The following is an 18192-nucleotide window of genomic DNA, read 5'->3' on the forward strand; positions in this document are numbered from 1 at the left end:
CTGTTACCCAGAATCCTTTGCAAACCTCAAAATTTGGCCAAAAAAACACTTTTCCTCACATTTCGGCGACAGAAAGTTCTGGAATCTGACAGGAGTCACAAATTTCCTTTAACCCAGCATTCCCCCAAGTCTCCCGATAAAAATGATACCTCACTTGTGTGGGTAGGCCTAGCGCCCGCGACAGGAAATACCCCAAAACACAACGTGGACACGTCCCATTTTTTGACAGAAAACAGAGGTGTTTTTTGCAGAGTACCTACCTGTAGATTTTGGCCTCTAGCTCAGCCAGCACCTAGGGAAACCTACCAAACCTGTGCATTGTTGAAAACTAGAGACCTAGGGGAATCCAAGATGGGGTGACTTGTGGGGCTCTGACCAGGTTCTGTTACCCAGAATCCTTTGCAAACCTCAAAATTTGGCCAAAAAAACACTTTTCCTCACATTTCGGCGACAGAAAGTTCTGGAATCTGACAGGAGTCACAAATTTCTTTTAACCCAGCGTTCCCCCAAGTCTCCCGATAAAAATGGTACCTCACTTGCGTGGGTAGGCCTAGCGCCCACGAATGGAAATGGCCCAAAACACAACGTGGACACACAACTTTTTTTCACAAAAAACAGAGTTTTTTTTTTACAAAGTGCCTACCTGTGGATTTTGGCCTCTAGCTCAGCCGGCACCTGGGGAAACCTAGCAAACCAGCGCATTTTTGAAAACTAGAGACCTAGGGGAATCCAAGATGGGGTGACCTGTGGGGCTCTGACCAGGTTCTGTTACCCAGAATCCTTTGAAAACCTCAACATTTGGCTAAAAAAAACACATTTTCCTCACATTTCGGTGACAGAAAGTTCTGGAATCTGAGAGGTGGCACAAATTTCCTTCCACCCAGCATTCCCCCAAGTCTCCTGATAAAAATGGTACCTCACTTGTGTGGGTAGGCCTGGTGCCCACGACAGGAATAGATCACACAACGGTCAATGTTGGTCCTTACATGAGGCAGCTGTTGACCCTGTGGTGATCCATTCCTGATGCAGGCACTAGGTGTAGGCACCCAAGTGGGGTAGTGTTTTTATCAGGACAGGTGAGGAATCACTGGATGGTAGGAATTTTGTGGATCCCAGCATATTCCTGTAGTTTGTGTGACAGAAATGCGAGAAAAATAGAGTTTTTATTCAACATTTCAGCTTTGCAGGGTATTCTGGGTAAGAAAACGTTGGGGAATCCACACAAGTCACACCTCTGTGGACTCCCCCGAATGTCTAGTTTCCAGAAATGTTTGGGTTTAGTGTGTTTCTCTATATGGCCACCGAACCCAGGACCAAAAACACAAGTGCCTGCCTTACAAAACCAGTTTGTTTTGCGATAGATAATTTTGATGTCTCCACAATCCGATTTGGGCGGTGGAATTTGGGGCTGAACTAAATTGGGGAGCTCCCAAGAGAGCACTCTCTCTCTCTGCTTGCCGCCGCATTCACCTGCTCTCTCGGTTGGGCTAATCCACTATTACCCTGTTGCACAGACTGATTGCGAAAGGGACAGCAGGACTGTCCTCATCACCTCCCTCATAATTTACTGGAAGAGGAGTTATCGAATGGGACTCCTCCGACTGAAAAATCGCTCCCAGAGTCTGCGCCATTGTCCTATCCCTCAGATGCTGTCTCAGTATCTGATGTCTCAGTCTCTGATCCTATGTCAGAGCTGTCCTCTATAACCCGAGTGACGGCAGCAGTCATCCATCAAGATGCCATCTCTGCTATTGGCTAAACTGTTGCTCTAAAACACTAGCCTACGTAGACAGTCACAAAACTAACTAACTGACTTTACTAATGTACTCAGCTATTTACATAAAATACAGATTTGCTCTTTGCAGTAAGCATATAAACCTTCTGCGCTTCTTTATGGCACTAAAACTGCCACTAGACAAGTCTGACCCTTTTGTAGCAGAAACATAATTACAATACTTACTTGACTTTTTTATTACTGCCTAAAAGCTACGGTTGAAAAGCGTCAGTTGAAATATGTAAATTGCTTTGAAAACGCAAGCTGCAACTGCAAGACAACTGGTGGCAAATATATATATATATATATATATGTGTGGGTCTGGTTTTCCTGGGGGCCGATCGCAGCCCCCAGGGAAACCACACACATATTGACAAAAGTGATATATATATAGAGATAGATATATATATATATATATAGATAGATATAGATCTATCTCTATATATATATCTATCTACATAGATATTTCTATAGATAGATCTATATATATCTATATATATCTATAGATCTGTATATAGATATATCCATGTAGATAGATATATCTACATAGATATATCTATATATATATATATATATATATATATATATATATATATATATAGATATAGATATTTTTTTCCTTTTTTCTTTAAAAAAAATAAAATAACATTTAGCCAGGGGGCACCTACCTTTTTTTTTTAAAAAAATATGCCCCGGAGGGGGAGGGGGAGGGGGGCCGGCCCGTTTTCCGAGGGGGCCGACCCCTCAAGTGAAATCCCTGGTGTCTAGTGGTGTTTCCTGGCCCCCGATCGCAGCTGTGCTGCGATCTGGGACCAGGAAACACTTTCAGGAAGGCCTTGTAAGAAAGGGGAGAGTCTCCCCTTTCTTACGAGGCCTTCCCGAACGTGGGGAAGGCCGTTTGTGGCCGTTTTCCCCATTGGAACAGGAAGCGGCCGCAAGGCCGCTTCCTGCTCCGATGGGGAAATCAACAAAGTGACGCTGACGTCACAAAGGGCCGGATGGTGGGCGGGGGGAGACACAAAAGAGCTTGCGTGTCTCCCGGGGAACAAAAAAAAAATTACAAAATCCTCGCACCCGAGGATTTATTAACCCCCTCCCTGGTGTCGGCCACTGGTCGTGACCCGCACCAGGGAGGTAGTGCGGGTTAAGCTTTCTGGCATCGTCGGGAGTTTGGCTGTGGACAGTGATTTTGATCGGTGATGATGTTAGTGTTTCATCGACAATGATCCTTGCCTGGATGGCGAACAGGATGACACCATACCTTGTGAAGGAGATGGTGAGTGCCTTGACGTTATTCTATGTTGTCGATGAGAACGGTGGTGGGGACGGTGTCAAGATGGAGAGCTTTTGGAAGTAGATTTCCTGCTGTGGGAGTCTGTACCTGATTTTTTCTTCTTTTAAGAGGAGATAATTATAGATGACCTTTCCATTCTCCTCTTTTTCTTCCTTTCTTGTCCTTGTCTCATGTCTTCCATCCAGCCACGTAGTCTTATGCCTCTCTATCTTTGAGAGTTCCTTTTGACATCTTCTTACAAATGTCACAGCCGTTAGTTGTATGTTGATGAGACAAATATACCACACATACTTTATGGACATCTGAACATGATTTTTTCCTGCCACATTAATTATTCCAAATGTATGGCTTCAATGAAGATACCTAGGATGCAGAAGTTTGTCTACAGGTAGTAACTTTTCCTTCTCTAGTATTGGTATTATTTCATAGATTCACATGCCGCTCTTCCTCCTCTCCACTTAGAGGCTAATTGGTTGGTTATTCTGTCTCCTATAAGTGTTGTGAAATCTGAACTAGGATGGCCTCAGGCGGTGGGGGAGCTCAAAGTACATCACCTCATTTGCTGGAGTTTGGGCTGATTTCATATGAGCTGGAAGGGCTACTAAAGTGGATACATTTTAGTTAGTTTTTTATTGCTGATATTGCGCTCTGCTTTAAAAGGTGCCCAGAGGCTCCCACCTTTTCACCTGGAAATTATTCAAGTAGGTGGCTCCATGAAGAACTACAGTTAGGGATATGTAACATATTTCTTCTCTTTTTTTAGTGTACCTTTTCTTTTCTCTGTTATATAACATGATCTAATGCATTACTCCCCAGGTGAGTGGGAAAATGCCTGCAATGAGATGCAGAGGATGCTCATCGTCCGATCTTTACGGCAGGACAGAGTGGCTTTCTGCGTGACTTCATTCATAATCAACAACTTGGGTTCAAAGTTTGTGGAGCCACCAGTCCTCAATATGAAGTCGGTGAGTGTTTTTAGCATTGAATGAACTAAACCCTTTTCTTCAATCCCTAAACCTGCTGCACAGCATGACCCTTCTGGTCCCACTAATACCATACTGCTCCTGGAAAATGAATTATGTATATCTCTTGATTATATTCTACCTATGGACAGCCCTCACGTTTGAATAGGGTGACACTTGATATATTGTAAAATTATTTTAAAAGCACAAAACTAGAAACATACATTTAATCAAAATTAGTATAAGATGTGAAGGATAAGCTCATGAGTACAAGTAGCAATCAGGTTTAAAATCAGTTTAAATGCTACATTCAATGTTCAGATTGCATTTGAAGCTAGGTTAAGAAAATTGTCTGTTTTCAATTAATCATTTTTTTATTTACATTTAAATACTTAAATGATGTTGCAATATGTACATGTGTCTATTGATTATTTTTACATATAAGTATAACATTTTGTTATTTTTGTGGAAGATTAATTAGTATTTTAGATAGTCTTATTGGGTATTTGGGTTTGTAGGGGAATAGGGAGGGAAGTTAATTAAACTTAATATATTTTTGTATTCTTCATTTGTTAATGTAACTTAAATATGTATTTGGTTATTAATGATCTACATTTATTGATTTATTTAATTGAAATTTAAGTATAAAAGTAGTTTTTAAAAGTCTTATGTTTATTTACTTTTAGACTTTAGCTGTGGTTTATTGGTTTGTGGGGGGATACAGTGAGAGGGTGTTATTCGTTATTTTTTTTTTTTTTTTTTTTTAAATATTAAAATTGTAGTTAATTATGTTTTCATTTATTATTTATTTTTTAAATTGAATTATCAATTGATTCATAAGTGTCTTTAAGATAGTAATTTCATGTTATAGTTTTATTTATGTTAACTGTTTTGTGATTTAGTGTGTTTTGGTTTATAATAGAGGGAAGAAGTTTGTATTTAAAGGTATGTATTTTTTTATGAGTTTTAGATTTTAGTTCTGATAAATAATTTTAAAGTTTAAAACGTTTTGGCTATTTTCATTTTATTTTTTATAAGTATTCATATTTGGTATTTATTTCTGTGCATACATTTTAATTATGTCTGCAATTGTATGTAAATGGACTACATTGGAGTGCAAATTGTACTGTATCTCTTCTGTCCAAGTCCTTCCATAGTTTTGGTCAAACTGGAGTGGGAATAGTAAATCTAACCCCTCCGAAGTCCAACACCTTCTCTACTGTTGCTTAGACTGGAGTCAAAATAGTAAACCTAGCTCCTCCGAAGTCAAACACTTTCCCTGCCGTTGCTTAGAGTGAAGTGTGAATACTAAATCTAATTGCTCTGAAATCCAGCACTTTCTCTCCTTTGCTTGGACTGGAATGGAAATAGTAAATGTAGCACCTCTGACCTTCAACACTTTCCCTACTATTTGTTAGAGTGGGAAAGGCTCATCTAACTGCTCCTAAAATCTGATAGAGACTTCTAGTTGAAGATTACTTACCTTTTGAATTCCCCCCAGGCATCGGACTGAATCCGGAGACTTTTTCTTCAAGCAGTACCTCTGCGTGGCGTCAGTCAACTCAGCAGGCGTCAGTGGCGTAGTGTTCACCGTGATGATGTCGCAGTCGTATATAGGCACCACCCAGGCACGCTGACGTCATTTCTTTTCTTTCTGTGCCAGCCTACGTGCAGATCCGGAGAGGAGCTACCTCAGTCACTTTCTGTCAAACAATTTTGACAAGGTTTTGGATGCGTTGAAGGATGTCCCGCAAGACCGGTTTTAAGCCCTGCGACTCCTGTCACTGAATGATGTCGGTGACGGCTCCACACCTCGTGTGTCCTTGGTGCCTGGAGTGCGATCACGACCTTAAGTCGTGTTCTGAGTGTCGGGCCATGAACTCGAAAGCTTTGAGGGAGCGGTCCCTGAAGCTAATGGCGGCCTGACACTCAACTCAGCGGCGCTCACGGTCTTGTTCGAGAGGAAGGTCTCAAGACCGGCCGCGGAGTCACCACCAATCTCCGTCCTCGAAATCATCGGTACATTCGCGTCATAAGAAAAAGAAGTCAAAGAAGAACAAACTTTCTTTGACTTCACCCCGCCGCTCGGACGATGTGGCGAGGAAAGAGTGCTGACACTCTAGACCTCCATCCATAGAGCCTCCATCTGGGTCCGCCCCGTGCTTCCCCGTCTTCCCGGGAGCCGGAGCCACCCCTGCGCAGCTAAAAGAGTTTTATGAGGCAATGCGTCTCATTTTTGGGCAGACTGACCCACCTTCAGCGCCTTCTGGCACAGGCGGGTCGGTGAGGGCCCCCTCGGGTTCGAAGTCGTCGGCTTCAGCCACGGCTCTGGAGGGCTTCTCTGGATCCAATCTCGGATCTGTCCCAACACCGGTCGGCCACATCGACCTTTCCCGGCGTCGGGTCAAACGTCACTGCTCCCGACATCGGTTGGGCCCACAATCGACGTCGATCATATTCTCATACCCGACGACCCAGAGCCGGAACGATGTCGCTTGACGCCAATTCTGTTCTCTGTGGGCTTTCCTGGGCCCAGGGTTGATCCAGACCCTTATACTTACAGGTATGGATACGGGGAGAGTTTAGAGGGGCCACTGGACCCCTTAGAATACCAGCTTGACCCCCATATTGACTGGGTGCAGGATTTGGCTGATGCTAGTGGTCTAGACACCTCCCCTGACACTGGTGCTCTCTCCTCCTACCGTGGCTACGGAGGAGAGCACCACATACTCCATGGTGGTGAGAAGGGTGGCTGAGGTCTTGGACCTTGAGCTACCTTCTATGGAGGTTAGGCCTAATATCCTAACCGACATGCTTCAGCCGGGGTCGTCCACATCAGAACCTCTTCTCCCCTTTAATGAGGTACTGACAGGCATCTTTTTGGGTACTTGGTCCAGACCCAGCACAGGGGCTCCTGTGAATAGGAAGATTGCCTGCCGCCATAGGCCTGCGCCGACAGACCCGAAATTCCTCACCCAAGACCTCACGCCTGAGAGCCTCATGATCTAGGCTTCCTCTGGCGCATTCCCTACCCTTCCACCCCCCCTGAAAAAGGGAATCAAAAAGACTGGATAATTTGGGGAAGAAAATGTTTTCTTCTGCCAGTTGAGCGCTGCAGTCGGTAAACACCGCATGCCTTTTGGGTGGCCATTCCCATACTGTAGGAAAGTACCATCTTCCTTGGCATGTTACCCCCATTTTTACCTGTATGTCAGTATGTTTTTGCCTGTCTCATTGGGATCCTGCTGGTCAGGACCCCAGTGCTTATAGTTTATGGCCTAATGTGTGTGTCTGTGTAGTGCTTAACTGTGTCACTGAGACTCTGCTAATCAGGACCTCAGTGCTTATGCTCTCTCTGCTTTTAAATTTGTCACTGTAGGCTATTGACTTCATTTACCAATTTCAATTGGCACACTGGACCCCCCCCTTATAAGTCCCTAGTATATGGTACCTAGGTACCCAGGGCATTGGGGTTCCAGGAGATCCATATGGGCTGAAGCATTTCTTTTGCCACCCATAGGAAGCTCAGACAAACCCTTGCACAGTCCTACCATTGCAGCCTGCGTGAAATAACACACACATTATTTCACAGCCATTTTCACTGCACTTAAGTAACTTATAAATCACCTGTATGTCTAACCTCCACTTGCTGAAGGTTGGGTGCAAAGTTACTAAGTGTGAGGGCACCCTTGCACTAGCAAAGGTGCCCCCACATAGTTCAGGGCCATTTACCCAGACTTTGTGAGTGCGGGGACGCCATTACACGGTCAATACCTATATGTAGCTTCACAATGGTAACTCCGAATATGGCCATGTAACATGTCTAAGATCATGGAATTGTCCCCCCCATTACAAATCTGGTATGGGGGAGCCAATTCCATGCATCCTGGGGGCTCCACCATGGACCACCAGTATTGCCAAACCAGCTCTCTGAAGCTTGTGCTGCAGCTACAGCTGCTGCCACCTCACAGACAGGGTTCTGCCCTCCTGGGGTCTGGGCAGCCCAGTCCCAGGAAGGCAGAAAAAAGCATTTCCTCTGAGAACAGGGTGTTACACCCCTCCCTTTGGAAATAGGTGTTAGGGGCTGGGGAGGGGTAGCCTCCCCCAGATTCTCAAAATGCTTTGAAGGGCACAGACCCTTACATAAGCCAGTCTACACCAGTTCAGGGACCTCTTGTCCCCTGCTCTGGCGCGAAACTGGACAAAGGAAAGGGGAGTGACCACCCCTGTCCATCACCACCCAAGGGGTAGTGCCCAGAGCTCTTCCAGTGTGTCCCAGACTTCAGCCATCTTGCTTTGCAAGGTGTGGGGACACTCTGGAGGCCTCTGAGTGGCCAGTGCCAGCAGGTGATGTCAGAGACCCCTCCTGATAAGGTAGTCAATCCCCCTCTCAGGGCTATTTAGGGTCTCTCCTGTGGGTTCTCTTCAAATTCTGCTTGCAAGTTTCCTTCAGGAATCCTCTGCAACAACTTCATCATCCTCTGACCGTGAATCAACCGCAGCCTGCTCCAGGAACCGCTGTAACTGCAACAAAGTATCCACAAGGGATACTTTTCTCCTGCAACCTCAGCTCCAAGTCAGCAACTGCAACAGTTTCCACGGTGTGCACGCTCTGGGGACTCCCTATCTTCATCCTGAACCAGAAGGATCGAAGAAATCTCCCGTGGGGTGACGGAGTCACTCCCCTGCTCCAGCAGGCATCTTCCAAGACAATGACCGGTACCATTGACTCCTCTCACAACGACGAGCGTGCTCCTAAGGACACAGAGGGTGGACATCATCGACGTAGACTGTCTGAGGTCCTGCTGACGCAATTTGAAGGAGGTAAGACCTTGCCTTCCCAAAGAGCGACAGTACCCCTGTGTACTGCACCTTCTTCACTTCCTGAGGCCTCTGTGCACTATTTGCAAAATTCCTTCGTGCACAGCCTGGCCCAGGTCCCCAGCACTCGATCCTGCAACGCTCAACTCGCTGAGTTATTCTCCGGCAGCGAGGGGCCTTCCTTTGTTGTGCTGCATCAACAGCATTGTGCACCTCCTTTGTCCCCGTGTCCTGGGACTCCCGGGGGTGCTGGCTGGCATCCTGAGGTCTCTCTAAAGAGCTGAGAGCCCCCTCTTTCTCCTCACACAGCGTTGAGGCCCCCAGTTCCCTCCTGGGTCCATCCAGCGCTGTTTTGACGCAAAACGCACTTTTGCCGTAGCCAAGGCTTGTTGGCAACTTCCAACACGAAATCACTTCTGCAACGATCTTCACGTTGTGGGACATCCTTTGCATCATGCAGGAACCCGCTAGTATCTTCCTAGGATGAATTTCTGCAGTCTTCAACTAACCGTGGACTCTTCTTTTGCACCCTCTTCTGGGTTGGCAGGGGCTCCTGTTCTTCCTGGAACTTCTTTCGACTTCTGGACTTGGTCCCCTTCTTTTGCAGGTCTTCAGGTCTAGGAATCCAGCAGTTGTCGTTTGCAGACTTGGTTGGTTACTGCAGAATCCCAATCACGAGGTGTAGTGTGTCCTAAGGAAACTTGCAGTACTTTACTCCTGCTTTTCCGGGCTCTGGGGTAGGGTAATGTACTTACCTTTACTGTATTCTTACTCTCCCAGTGATTCTACACACACTACACTTGTCTAGGGGGGAATTCATGATTTGCATTCCACTTTCTTAGTATATGGTTTGTGTTGCTCCTAGACTTCTTTATTAAGGCCTGTCGATGACAGCTTATAGCTCTGGCTATCTGGGATGTATTTTCTTTGTGACCCTAAGTGGATTTAATGTCTGATGGAACAGGGTTTTTTCTTTTTCTCTGAAGACGGGCTTTAAGCTCAAGAGATAACTGCCTGCATGGTATGTTCCCTGTTCTGTGTAGAGCATCTACTGTATGCCTTATAAGCTTTACAAGGTAGCCTTCAGCCATACCTCCCTCATTGTGCCCGATCTAGGAAGCTAAGCAGGGTCGGGCCTCATTAGTACTTGGATGGGAGACCGGGAACAACAGGTCCTGTAGGCAACATTTAGTATTCCTTATAGGGAGCTTATAATAAAGACTCTCTGGGTCCTTTGTACATGGCTCATCACTTTGCCCAAGAGCCTATTTACTGTGAATCTCTCATTTCTCCGTGCTTTATGCTTTGGAGCATTACTTATGCTTCTTTTTCTAGATATGTTCTGTAGGAAGCTGGCTCTCTATATGGTACACTAAAAAATGCACTGTGAAGAGAGTCCAGTGGATCCTCAATTGGTTTGCAAAGGTAAAAGTAGATACACGTTGGGTGCCCTATGTATTTCAATAGGGGTTGATCTCCGTGGATTTAGGCTGCAGGCTCTGGCTGCAGGGGTAGTTGGGGACAACCAACAGGTTAGTCACAAGTGTGGGATGCTTCGGGGACATAGGTGCACCTTTGGTACTCTTCTCCAAGGCCCAGGAGCAATGGATGCAGGGGTGTCCTTTAGCATCTGGTTTACTTGTCCAGGAGCACTCGTGGTTGGGTGGCCACATGGTCTGAGGCTGCAGGTGTCATCGGGGAGTCCAGGAGGGTTGAAACCACAGTGGACTTGAGGTCAGGAGAGCTAGCAGACGTCATTGACACCAGTGGTCTACTTCAACTTGGGCCGGTGGCAACGGGTGCAGTGATTGCTTTAGGTGTTTGGTTTCTCTCACCACAGAGGCTGCGGGAGTGGGGGCCTGCGTGCAGAGGCTGCAGGCTACTTCAAGGAGTCCAGGAGGGATGAACTCATGATGGACTCTGACTTTGGACAGCGGGGGGAACTTGCCGGCACCAGATGTCGACTCCCACTCTGGTCAGTGACAGTGGATGCAGTGGTGTTTTCAAGTGTTGGGTCTTTGCGGTCCCGGAGGTTGCAGAGTCCTTTGCTTGGAGTTGGTTAGGGAGCAGGTATGATGCTCATGGGAAACTTTAGTCTTTTTCAAAGGGAAGGCAGTTGTCCCAGGTTTCTAGAGGTACAGCTGCAGGATGAGCCGTCTTTTGGGGCAGGGTTAAATAGAGGCCGGCGGGGTTGACCTTGGTCTTCTTAGGTTGTCAGGATCTGAGTAATAGTGTTCAGGGGTGCCACCTAAATACTCAGTTTACGAGCATTACAGGGAGTGCCAAGTGGCAGCCAATGGGTTTCCCACCTTTCTGTGACTACACCCTTCCTATGACCACTCTCTTTGGGACGTGGGCATAACCCTGACCCTAGTGGCTAATTTCTTCCAAACCAAGATGGGGGAACTTAAAAAGTGGTGTCCACTTTAGCTTGTCCACCGTAGGGGTGGGACTGGAATGAAGGGGGCACACCCCCTAATCTGCCTAATATTCCTGCCTGTCTTGCCACCAGAAGTGGGGTCAGGTCAGGGCGGATGGTTATCACCGCCATTTAGAGAGACCTGGGTCTCATTACAAAGATGGCAAGGTCTTTGAAGTTTCCCGTCCTGCAATGTCCATCCTGTCTGTAGGCAGTGTCAACACACCCGCCCAGTGCAGTCTTTTGTCTCTGGACCCCAAGAGCACTGGCTCTCACCTTGGGGGATCAGAAACATGGCTAAGGTGCCTGAACTGGTTAGGACCAGACAGGTAATACACTAGTAGTTGGTAGGATTTTAGGGGGCACCTCTAAGGTGCCCTCTGTGGGCATGTATTGGTAAATCCAACACTGACATCAGTTTTGGTTCACCGATATGAGATGTTTGGTATATATGAGATGTTTGATACCAAACATCCCTATCTCCAATGGAGCCATCAGTAACTGGGGAACTCGTAGTCACCAGTGTCCAGCATGTTTTTAAAATGACATCCCTGGTCATGTACTATGTCTGAGAATCAACATAGACATAGCAGGTGCATATCTGCTCATGCAGATATGCCCTCACATGTTATATAATGCACCCTGCCTTAGGGCTGTAAGGCCTGCTAGAGGGGTGACTTACATAGATTACATGCAATGTTAGGGGACTTGGCACACAGGCAGTGTGCCATGTCATGTTTTCACTTTTGTCTGCACCAAGACAAGCAGTCTGCAATGGCAGTCTGTCAAGTGCTGTAGTGCTTTCCTCTTATTTAGTTTCTAAGCACTAACATAACACAACAGAAATGCACTTCTGAGGTCAAAGAAGACTTTTATTGTTATTTTATTCTTCCCCAACCACAATGTTTATGAATGAATGACGAATTAGTAGCTTTCCAGTCCGCGTTAATCAAACAAAATATATCAGTTTGCAATATACACAGCAGGTTATATTTATAAGATATTGAATGCAAAGCAAAACAAATACTTCACCGTGTGGGAACTATTCACAGCTTCATCTTTCTAAGGTCTGCAAGCTGAGGACCCCTGTCAGCCGCGAGAAAGAGAGATTCATCTACCCACACGGGATTGCTGGCAGCCTGCGCCAAGCTCCAGCACGAGGTCCGGCAGATTCGAATCTGACTCTCTGCAGCCTGTTACATTCGTTACAAAGGTGTGCCCCCTCCTCCCAGACCTGGGAAACTGAGCAAGCCTTTTGGAGACTGGCCAGGTCTCCAAGACTACTCCTGTTCCCAAGCTCAAGGGAAGAGAAACAACGCCCATGTACTCTCTCTTATCAGGTCTAGTCTACTGTGAGAGCAAAACATCTTGGTTCTCTGGTGCAAAAACACAGCTTGGAAAAATACAGAACTCCACGTTAAAGGCAATGGGCAGCTAACCTAAATATCAAATGCAATGTCATGTTAAAGGCAATAGGCAGCTAACCTAAATATCAAATGCAATGTCTAGTGTCATGTCAAAGCCAATAGGCATCTAAGCTGAATACAAAATACAATGTCTTATATCATGTCAAAGCCCATAGGCAGCTGAGCTGAATACAAAATGCAATGTATAATATCATGTCAAAGCCAAAAGGCAGCGGAGCTGAATACAAAGTGTAATGTATAATATCATGTCAAAGCCAATAGGCAGTTAAGCTGAATACAAAATGTAATATATGATATCATGTCAAAGCCAATAGGCAGAATATCTAATAGCATGTCAAAGTCAATAGGCAGCTAAATTGGATACATCATGTCAAAGTCAATAGGCATGCAATGTCAAAGCCAATAGGCGGCTAGACTGGATACAGCGTGTCAAAGCCAATAGGCAGAATACAGAATGTAATGGCTAATGCAATGTCAAAGCCCATAGGCGGCTAAACTGAATACAGAAAGTAATGGCTAATGCCATGTCAAAGCCAATAGGCAGAATACAGACTAATGCAATGTCAAAGCCCATAGGCGGCTAAACTGAATACAGAAAGTAATGGCTAATGCCATGTCAAAGCCAATAGGCGGCTAAACTGAACAAAACATACCATGTGCTACTGGTGAACATTGAGCAACTAATATGCGCAGTGGTGAAACACAAAGTCATTGGTCAAAACAAAACTCCATCAAATAGCAGGACATTCCGCCCTTTGACCAATGAATTTTTGTTTCACATATCTCATATTTCAAACAAACAAAAAAAACATCAGCACAAAAAAAAACATTATGATCAAATCAAATTTCAATGATCAAAGCAATCCCTGTAAAGCAATAGAAGTGAATTAACACATTGATCTCATAACCTTTCACATCAGATACATCTACATAGAAAAGACTGGGCAATTTTTTTTTCTGAATGAGTCTCTAATTCAACAGTGTTAGCAATTTGATGTGGCATGAGTTCTACTCATGTAAAGATGCACGGTCCACTTGAAAGGTTTGCTGGAAGATAAGCAAAAGTCAGAGTTCCATACGAGAGGGGAAAAAAAAAAAAACACAGCAAACAAGTTGAACTTGAACTGAAGGCGCAGTTTGCGCAAAATGGATCCATGGTGCTGGCACTTTACTCAGCCAGGTTCAGGTTGGGGATTCGGTCCCTTCCCCGACCCCACACGCACACACCGGAAGGGGGACCACACAGCACACTCAGGGACAGTGGCGAAACGTGGTCGGATCTGCAAAAGAAACAAGTATGACTTTTCTTGCAAATAACATTTTTCATTTAAACTGCACCCTTCCTCTTTCTTTCCCTGTTTTATAATCAGCAGGACGTTTTTGGGGCCCTTTGTTATATTTTCTGCAGGTTCTGGAGGGTCACTTGGGGCTTCAGCCCACACATCAGTACTGAGGTTTTTATCTGCTGCGCCACAGCTTCCCTTTTCTTGCACTGTCAGAAGGGCTGGGGCAGACTCATTCTTTACCAAACCTCCATTCACTGCACTTTTGTCAATTTGGGCCATTCTGTCTCCAATTTGTATGAATGAATCAGATTCTTTTCTAGGTATCAGCATAATTTCGATTTTTCCTTGGTAATTTGCAGCAATCACTCTCCCTAAAACCTGATCAATTTGCCATTTCTGTTCTGGTAACTTTCCTCTCCCCAACTGCTCTGTGACTGCTTGCATGACAGATTGCTTTTGTGCGTGCTGCACAGTTTTTATCAAATCTAGGGGAATGTGCATCTCTCTCATCTCTGCCCACCTGTAAGTGGCCTTTTCACATTTCTGGGGCACCCACATAGCCATCCCCACTAAGGCAGAATTCTGGGTGAACACTTCTCTCTCTGCATTTTTCTCATTAACATCTGCAAGGTAATTGAACCAGTTAGGTACAAGCCATGTGGCTAAAACATTATCAAAGAACCAAAAATCAGCATAAAAATGACACATCTCACGTAGCTCTTGCTTTAAAATCTGACACACATTATACAACGCTGTTCCTTCTACTGTGCCAGAAAACAACATTTCAGTCAATGAATCATTAGTAAAACAAACATGCTTTTTATCTTCAGTGGACACGAATTCAAATGGTGCATTCAACTTCATTGGTAACTCTTTTACCTGTGGTACTCTAGCCCTGTCTTGCAAGTACCAGATCCATTGTATGATTCTAGCTAGGGGCACTATTTTCTTTCCTTGTTCATGATTTAAATGTACATAAGTATTTCCTTCTTGCACTGCGCAGAAACCTAAAGTCTGCATTATTTCATTTGCCAAATCACAAGCGCGCAACTGCATATAATTTTTCACAGTGACCATATACAAAAGTGTTAGGATTTCTCTCAAATGAGGGCTATTCTTTTTCCAAAAATCAAACAAGCTAATGAAACTCGGGGTGTCTTGCTCTAAAATCTGTTTTACTTGTGCATTTTGCAACGGTAACTCGTAAATCACATTCTGGTCTCTCTCCTCTGTGTTATCAGTTAAGGAATGCACTTTGGCTGCCAAAAACCCTGGCTCACATGGAAACTCAGTGCAGCTCGGAGCTGTCTTAACCCCCTCATTACTGGAATGGGACAAGAAAGATTCTTCAAAAACAGCCCTTTTATAACTTTCAGTCTTATTTTGAATTATTGTATCCTGGCTAATTTGCTCACGTAAATTCCTATTTTCATGTTCCAACTTCCTACATTTCTCCTGCATTTCTCTGTAAGCAGATAAAGGTATCCAGACCTTTCTGTCATCATTACTTCCAAAACACACTTTTTCTACATATATACAACGGGAATTATTTCTCAAAACAACATCAGGCATTTTAGCTACACATGCATTTTCTTCTGTAATTCCCCAAACAGAAAACAATTCACAGTTTTTCTTAGCACCATCAGGCAGTTCATCAACACATGTATTCTCAGACATGGTCTGCCGTGCTACTGTGATTCTCCAAACAGAACAATTTCTGTAATTCTCCAAACAACAAAAAACAATTACACCTTTAAAGTGTGCACTTAGAAATCTACTAACTCGTCAAACCCTTTAATCACCTCTTAATGACCGACACCCCACGACTCCAGGTACCAATTGTAGTGCTTTCCTCTTATTTAGTTTCTAAGCACTAACATAACACAACAGAAATGCACTTCTGAGGTCAAAGAAGACTTTTATTGTTATTTTATTCTTCCCCAACCACAATGTTTATGAATGAATGACGAATTAGTAGCTTTCCAGTCCGCGTTAATCAAACAAAATATATCAGTTTGCAATATACACAGCAGGTTATATTTATAAGATATTGAATGCAAAGCAAAACAAATACTTCACCGTGTGGGAACTATTCACAGCTTCATCTTTCTAAGGTCTGCAAGCTGAGGACCCCTGTCAGCCGCGAGAAAGAGAGATTCATCTACCCACACGGGATTGCTGGCAGCCTGCGCCAAGCTCCAGCACGAGGTCCGGCAGATTCGAATCTGACTCTCTGCAGCCTGTTACATTCGTTACAAAGGTGTGCCCCCTCCTCCCAGACCTGGGAAACTGAGCAAGCCTTTTGGAGACTGGCCAGGTCTCCAAGACTACTCCTGTTCCCAAGCTCAAGGGAAGAGAAACGACGCCCATGTACTCTCTCTTATCAGGTCTAGTCTACTGTGAGAGCAAAACATCTTGGTTCTCTGGTGCAAAAACACAGCTTGGAAAAATACAGAACTCCACGTTAAAGGCAATGGGCAGCTAACCTAAATATCAAATGCAATGTCATGTTAAAGGCAATAGGCAGCTAACCTAAATATCAAATGCAATGTCTAGTGTCATGTCAAAGCCAATAGGCATCTAAGCTGAATACAAAATACAATGTCTTATATCATGTCAAAGCCCATAGGCAGCTGAGCTGAATACAAAATGCAATGTATAATATCATGTCAAAGCCAAAAGGCAGCGGAGCTGAATACAAAGTGTAATGTATAATATCATGTCAAAGCCAATAGGCAGTTAAGCTGAATACAAAATGTAATATATGATATCATGTCAAAGCCAATAGGCAGAATATCTAATAGCATGTCAAAGTCAATAGGCAGCTAAATTGGATACATCATGTCAAAGTCAATAGGCATGCAATGTCAAAGCCAATAGGCGGCTAGACTGGATACAGCGTGTCAAAGCCAATAGGCAGAATACAGAATGTAATGGCTAATGCAATGTCAAAGCCCATAGGCGGCTAAACTGAATACAGAAAGTAATGGCTAATGCCATGTCAAAGCCAATAGGCAGAATACAGACTAATGCAATGTCAAAGCCCATAGGCGGCTAAACTGAATACAGAAAGTAATGGCTAATGCCATGTCAAAGCCAATAGGCGGCTAAACTGAACAAAACATACCATGTGCTACTGGTGAACATTGAGCAACTAATATGCGCAGTGGTGAAACACAAAGTCATTGGTCAAAACAAAACTCCATCAAATAGCAGGACAAGTGCTTGGTGAGGGGTCCCTTAGGGTGGCACAAATTGTGCTACAGCCCTTAGTGACTCTCTTTAGTCCCCCATGCTCTAGGTACCAAGGGTACCACTTACTAGGGACTTGGGGTGCTAAAGGTTTTGCCAATTGGGGAAACAACTGTGTAGTTTTGGGGAAAGAGATCTGGCACTGGGGACCTGGTTAGCAGGAACCCAGTGCACTTTATGTCAAAATTACATCAGATACCAGGCAAAAAGTGGGTGCTAACCATGCAAAGAATGTTACTTTCATACATGTTCTACTTCTGTTGAGAGACTCTTCTTTCCCATATGGAGCAGTGGGGCAAATGGTAACGCAATCCCGCATCCATTCATCCTTGCTCTTATTTAGTGAGCTGCTCTTGCTTTACGTCAGCAGGATGGATCCTTACCACTGGTCTCTCTGGCACTGGAGGTACACAGGTTCACATTTCCTCCTGTGTTATATATGGAATGGGATCTTTCCTTCCTTCTTGTATCCTGCCTGTTTTTCTTTCTTGTGGCATCTTGCCTACATTCCTAGTCTGTGCAGCACTCTTCTCTTTTGCCGCTGATCTTGTCATTACACTGACTCTTCACTGCAAGGAGATGTACAATACTTATTTATCGTTTAGAGGTAAGGTCCTGTACCTTTGCTGCTACAGGTACCTCTTATGCAAGAGTCCACACCAACCCAGGCCCTCAAGATGTCTACAAATGTATTCTTAAGGCACTGCCATGTTGCCATCTTCTGTATTGGTGGCTATCTTCCATCTTACGGTGGACAACTGGTTATTTATGCAAAACTCAATAGTGATCTAGTGGTTAGGATTTGGCGCTCTCACTGCCATGGCCGAGATCGATTCCCGGTCAAGGAGGGTTTCATGTATTTGTTCCTGAACATTATAGTTCCGTCCTTCTTGGGAATAGTTTGTAATGGGGATTGGTTACTCCCTTCAGGCACAGTCTCCCTGGTTGGTTCCTTTC

The 18192-nt window shown here is 44.6% G+C and overlaps 1 protein-coding gene across 1 annotated transcript in view; it reads left to right on the forward strand.

The window, feature by feature from the left end:
* DNAH2 (dynein axonemal heavy chain 2) overlaps positions 1–18192 on the forward strand; it is a 1666550-nt gene that overhangs the window by 1503410 nt on the left and 144948 nt on the right. The window contains exon 77 of the mRNA XM_069218683.1: positions 3885–4033. Coding sequence (XP_069074784.1) covers positions 3885–4033 — 149 coding nt within the window. The remainder of the gene's footprint in view (positions 1–3884; positions 4034–18192) is intronic.

The sequence above is a fragment of the Pleurodeles waltl genome, chromosome 12 (genome assembly GCF_031143425.1).
Source record: "Pleurodeles waltl isolate 20211129_DDA chromosome 12, aPleWal1.hap1.20221129, whole genome shotgun sequence".
Classification (NCBI taxonomy): Eukaryota; Metazoa; Chordata; class Amphibia; order Caudata; family Salamandridae; genus Pleurodeles; species Pleurodeles waltl.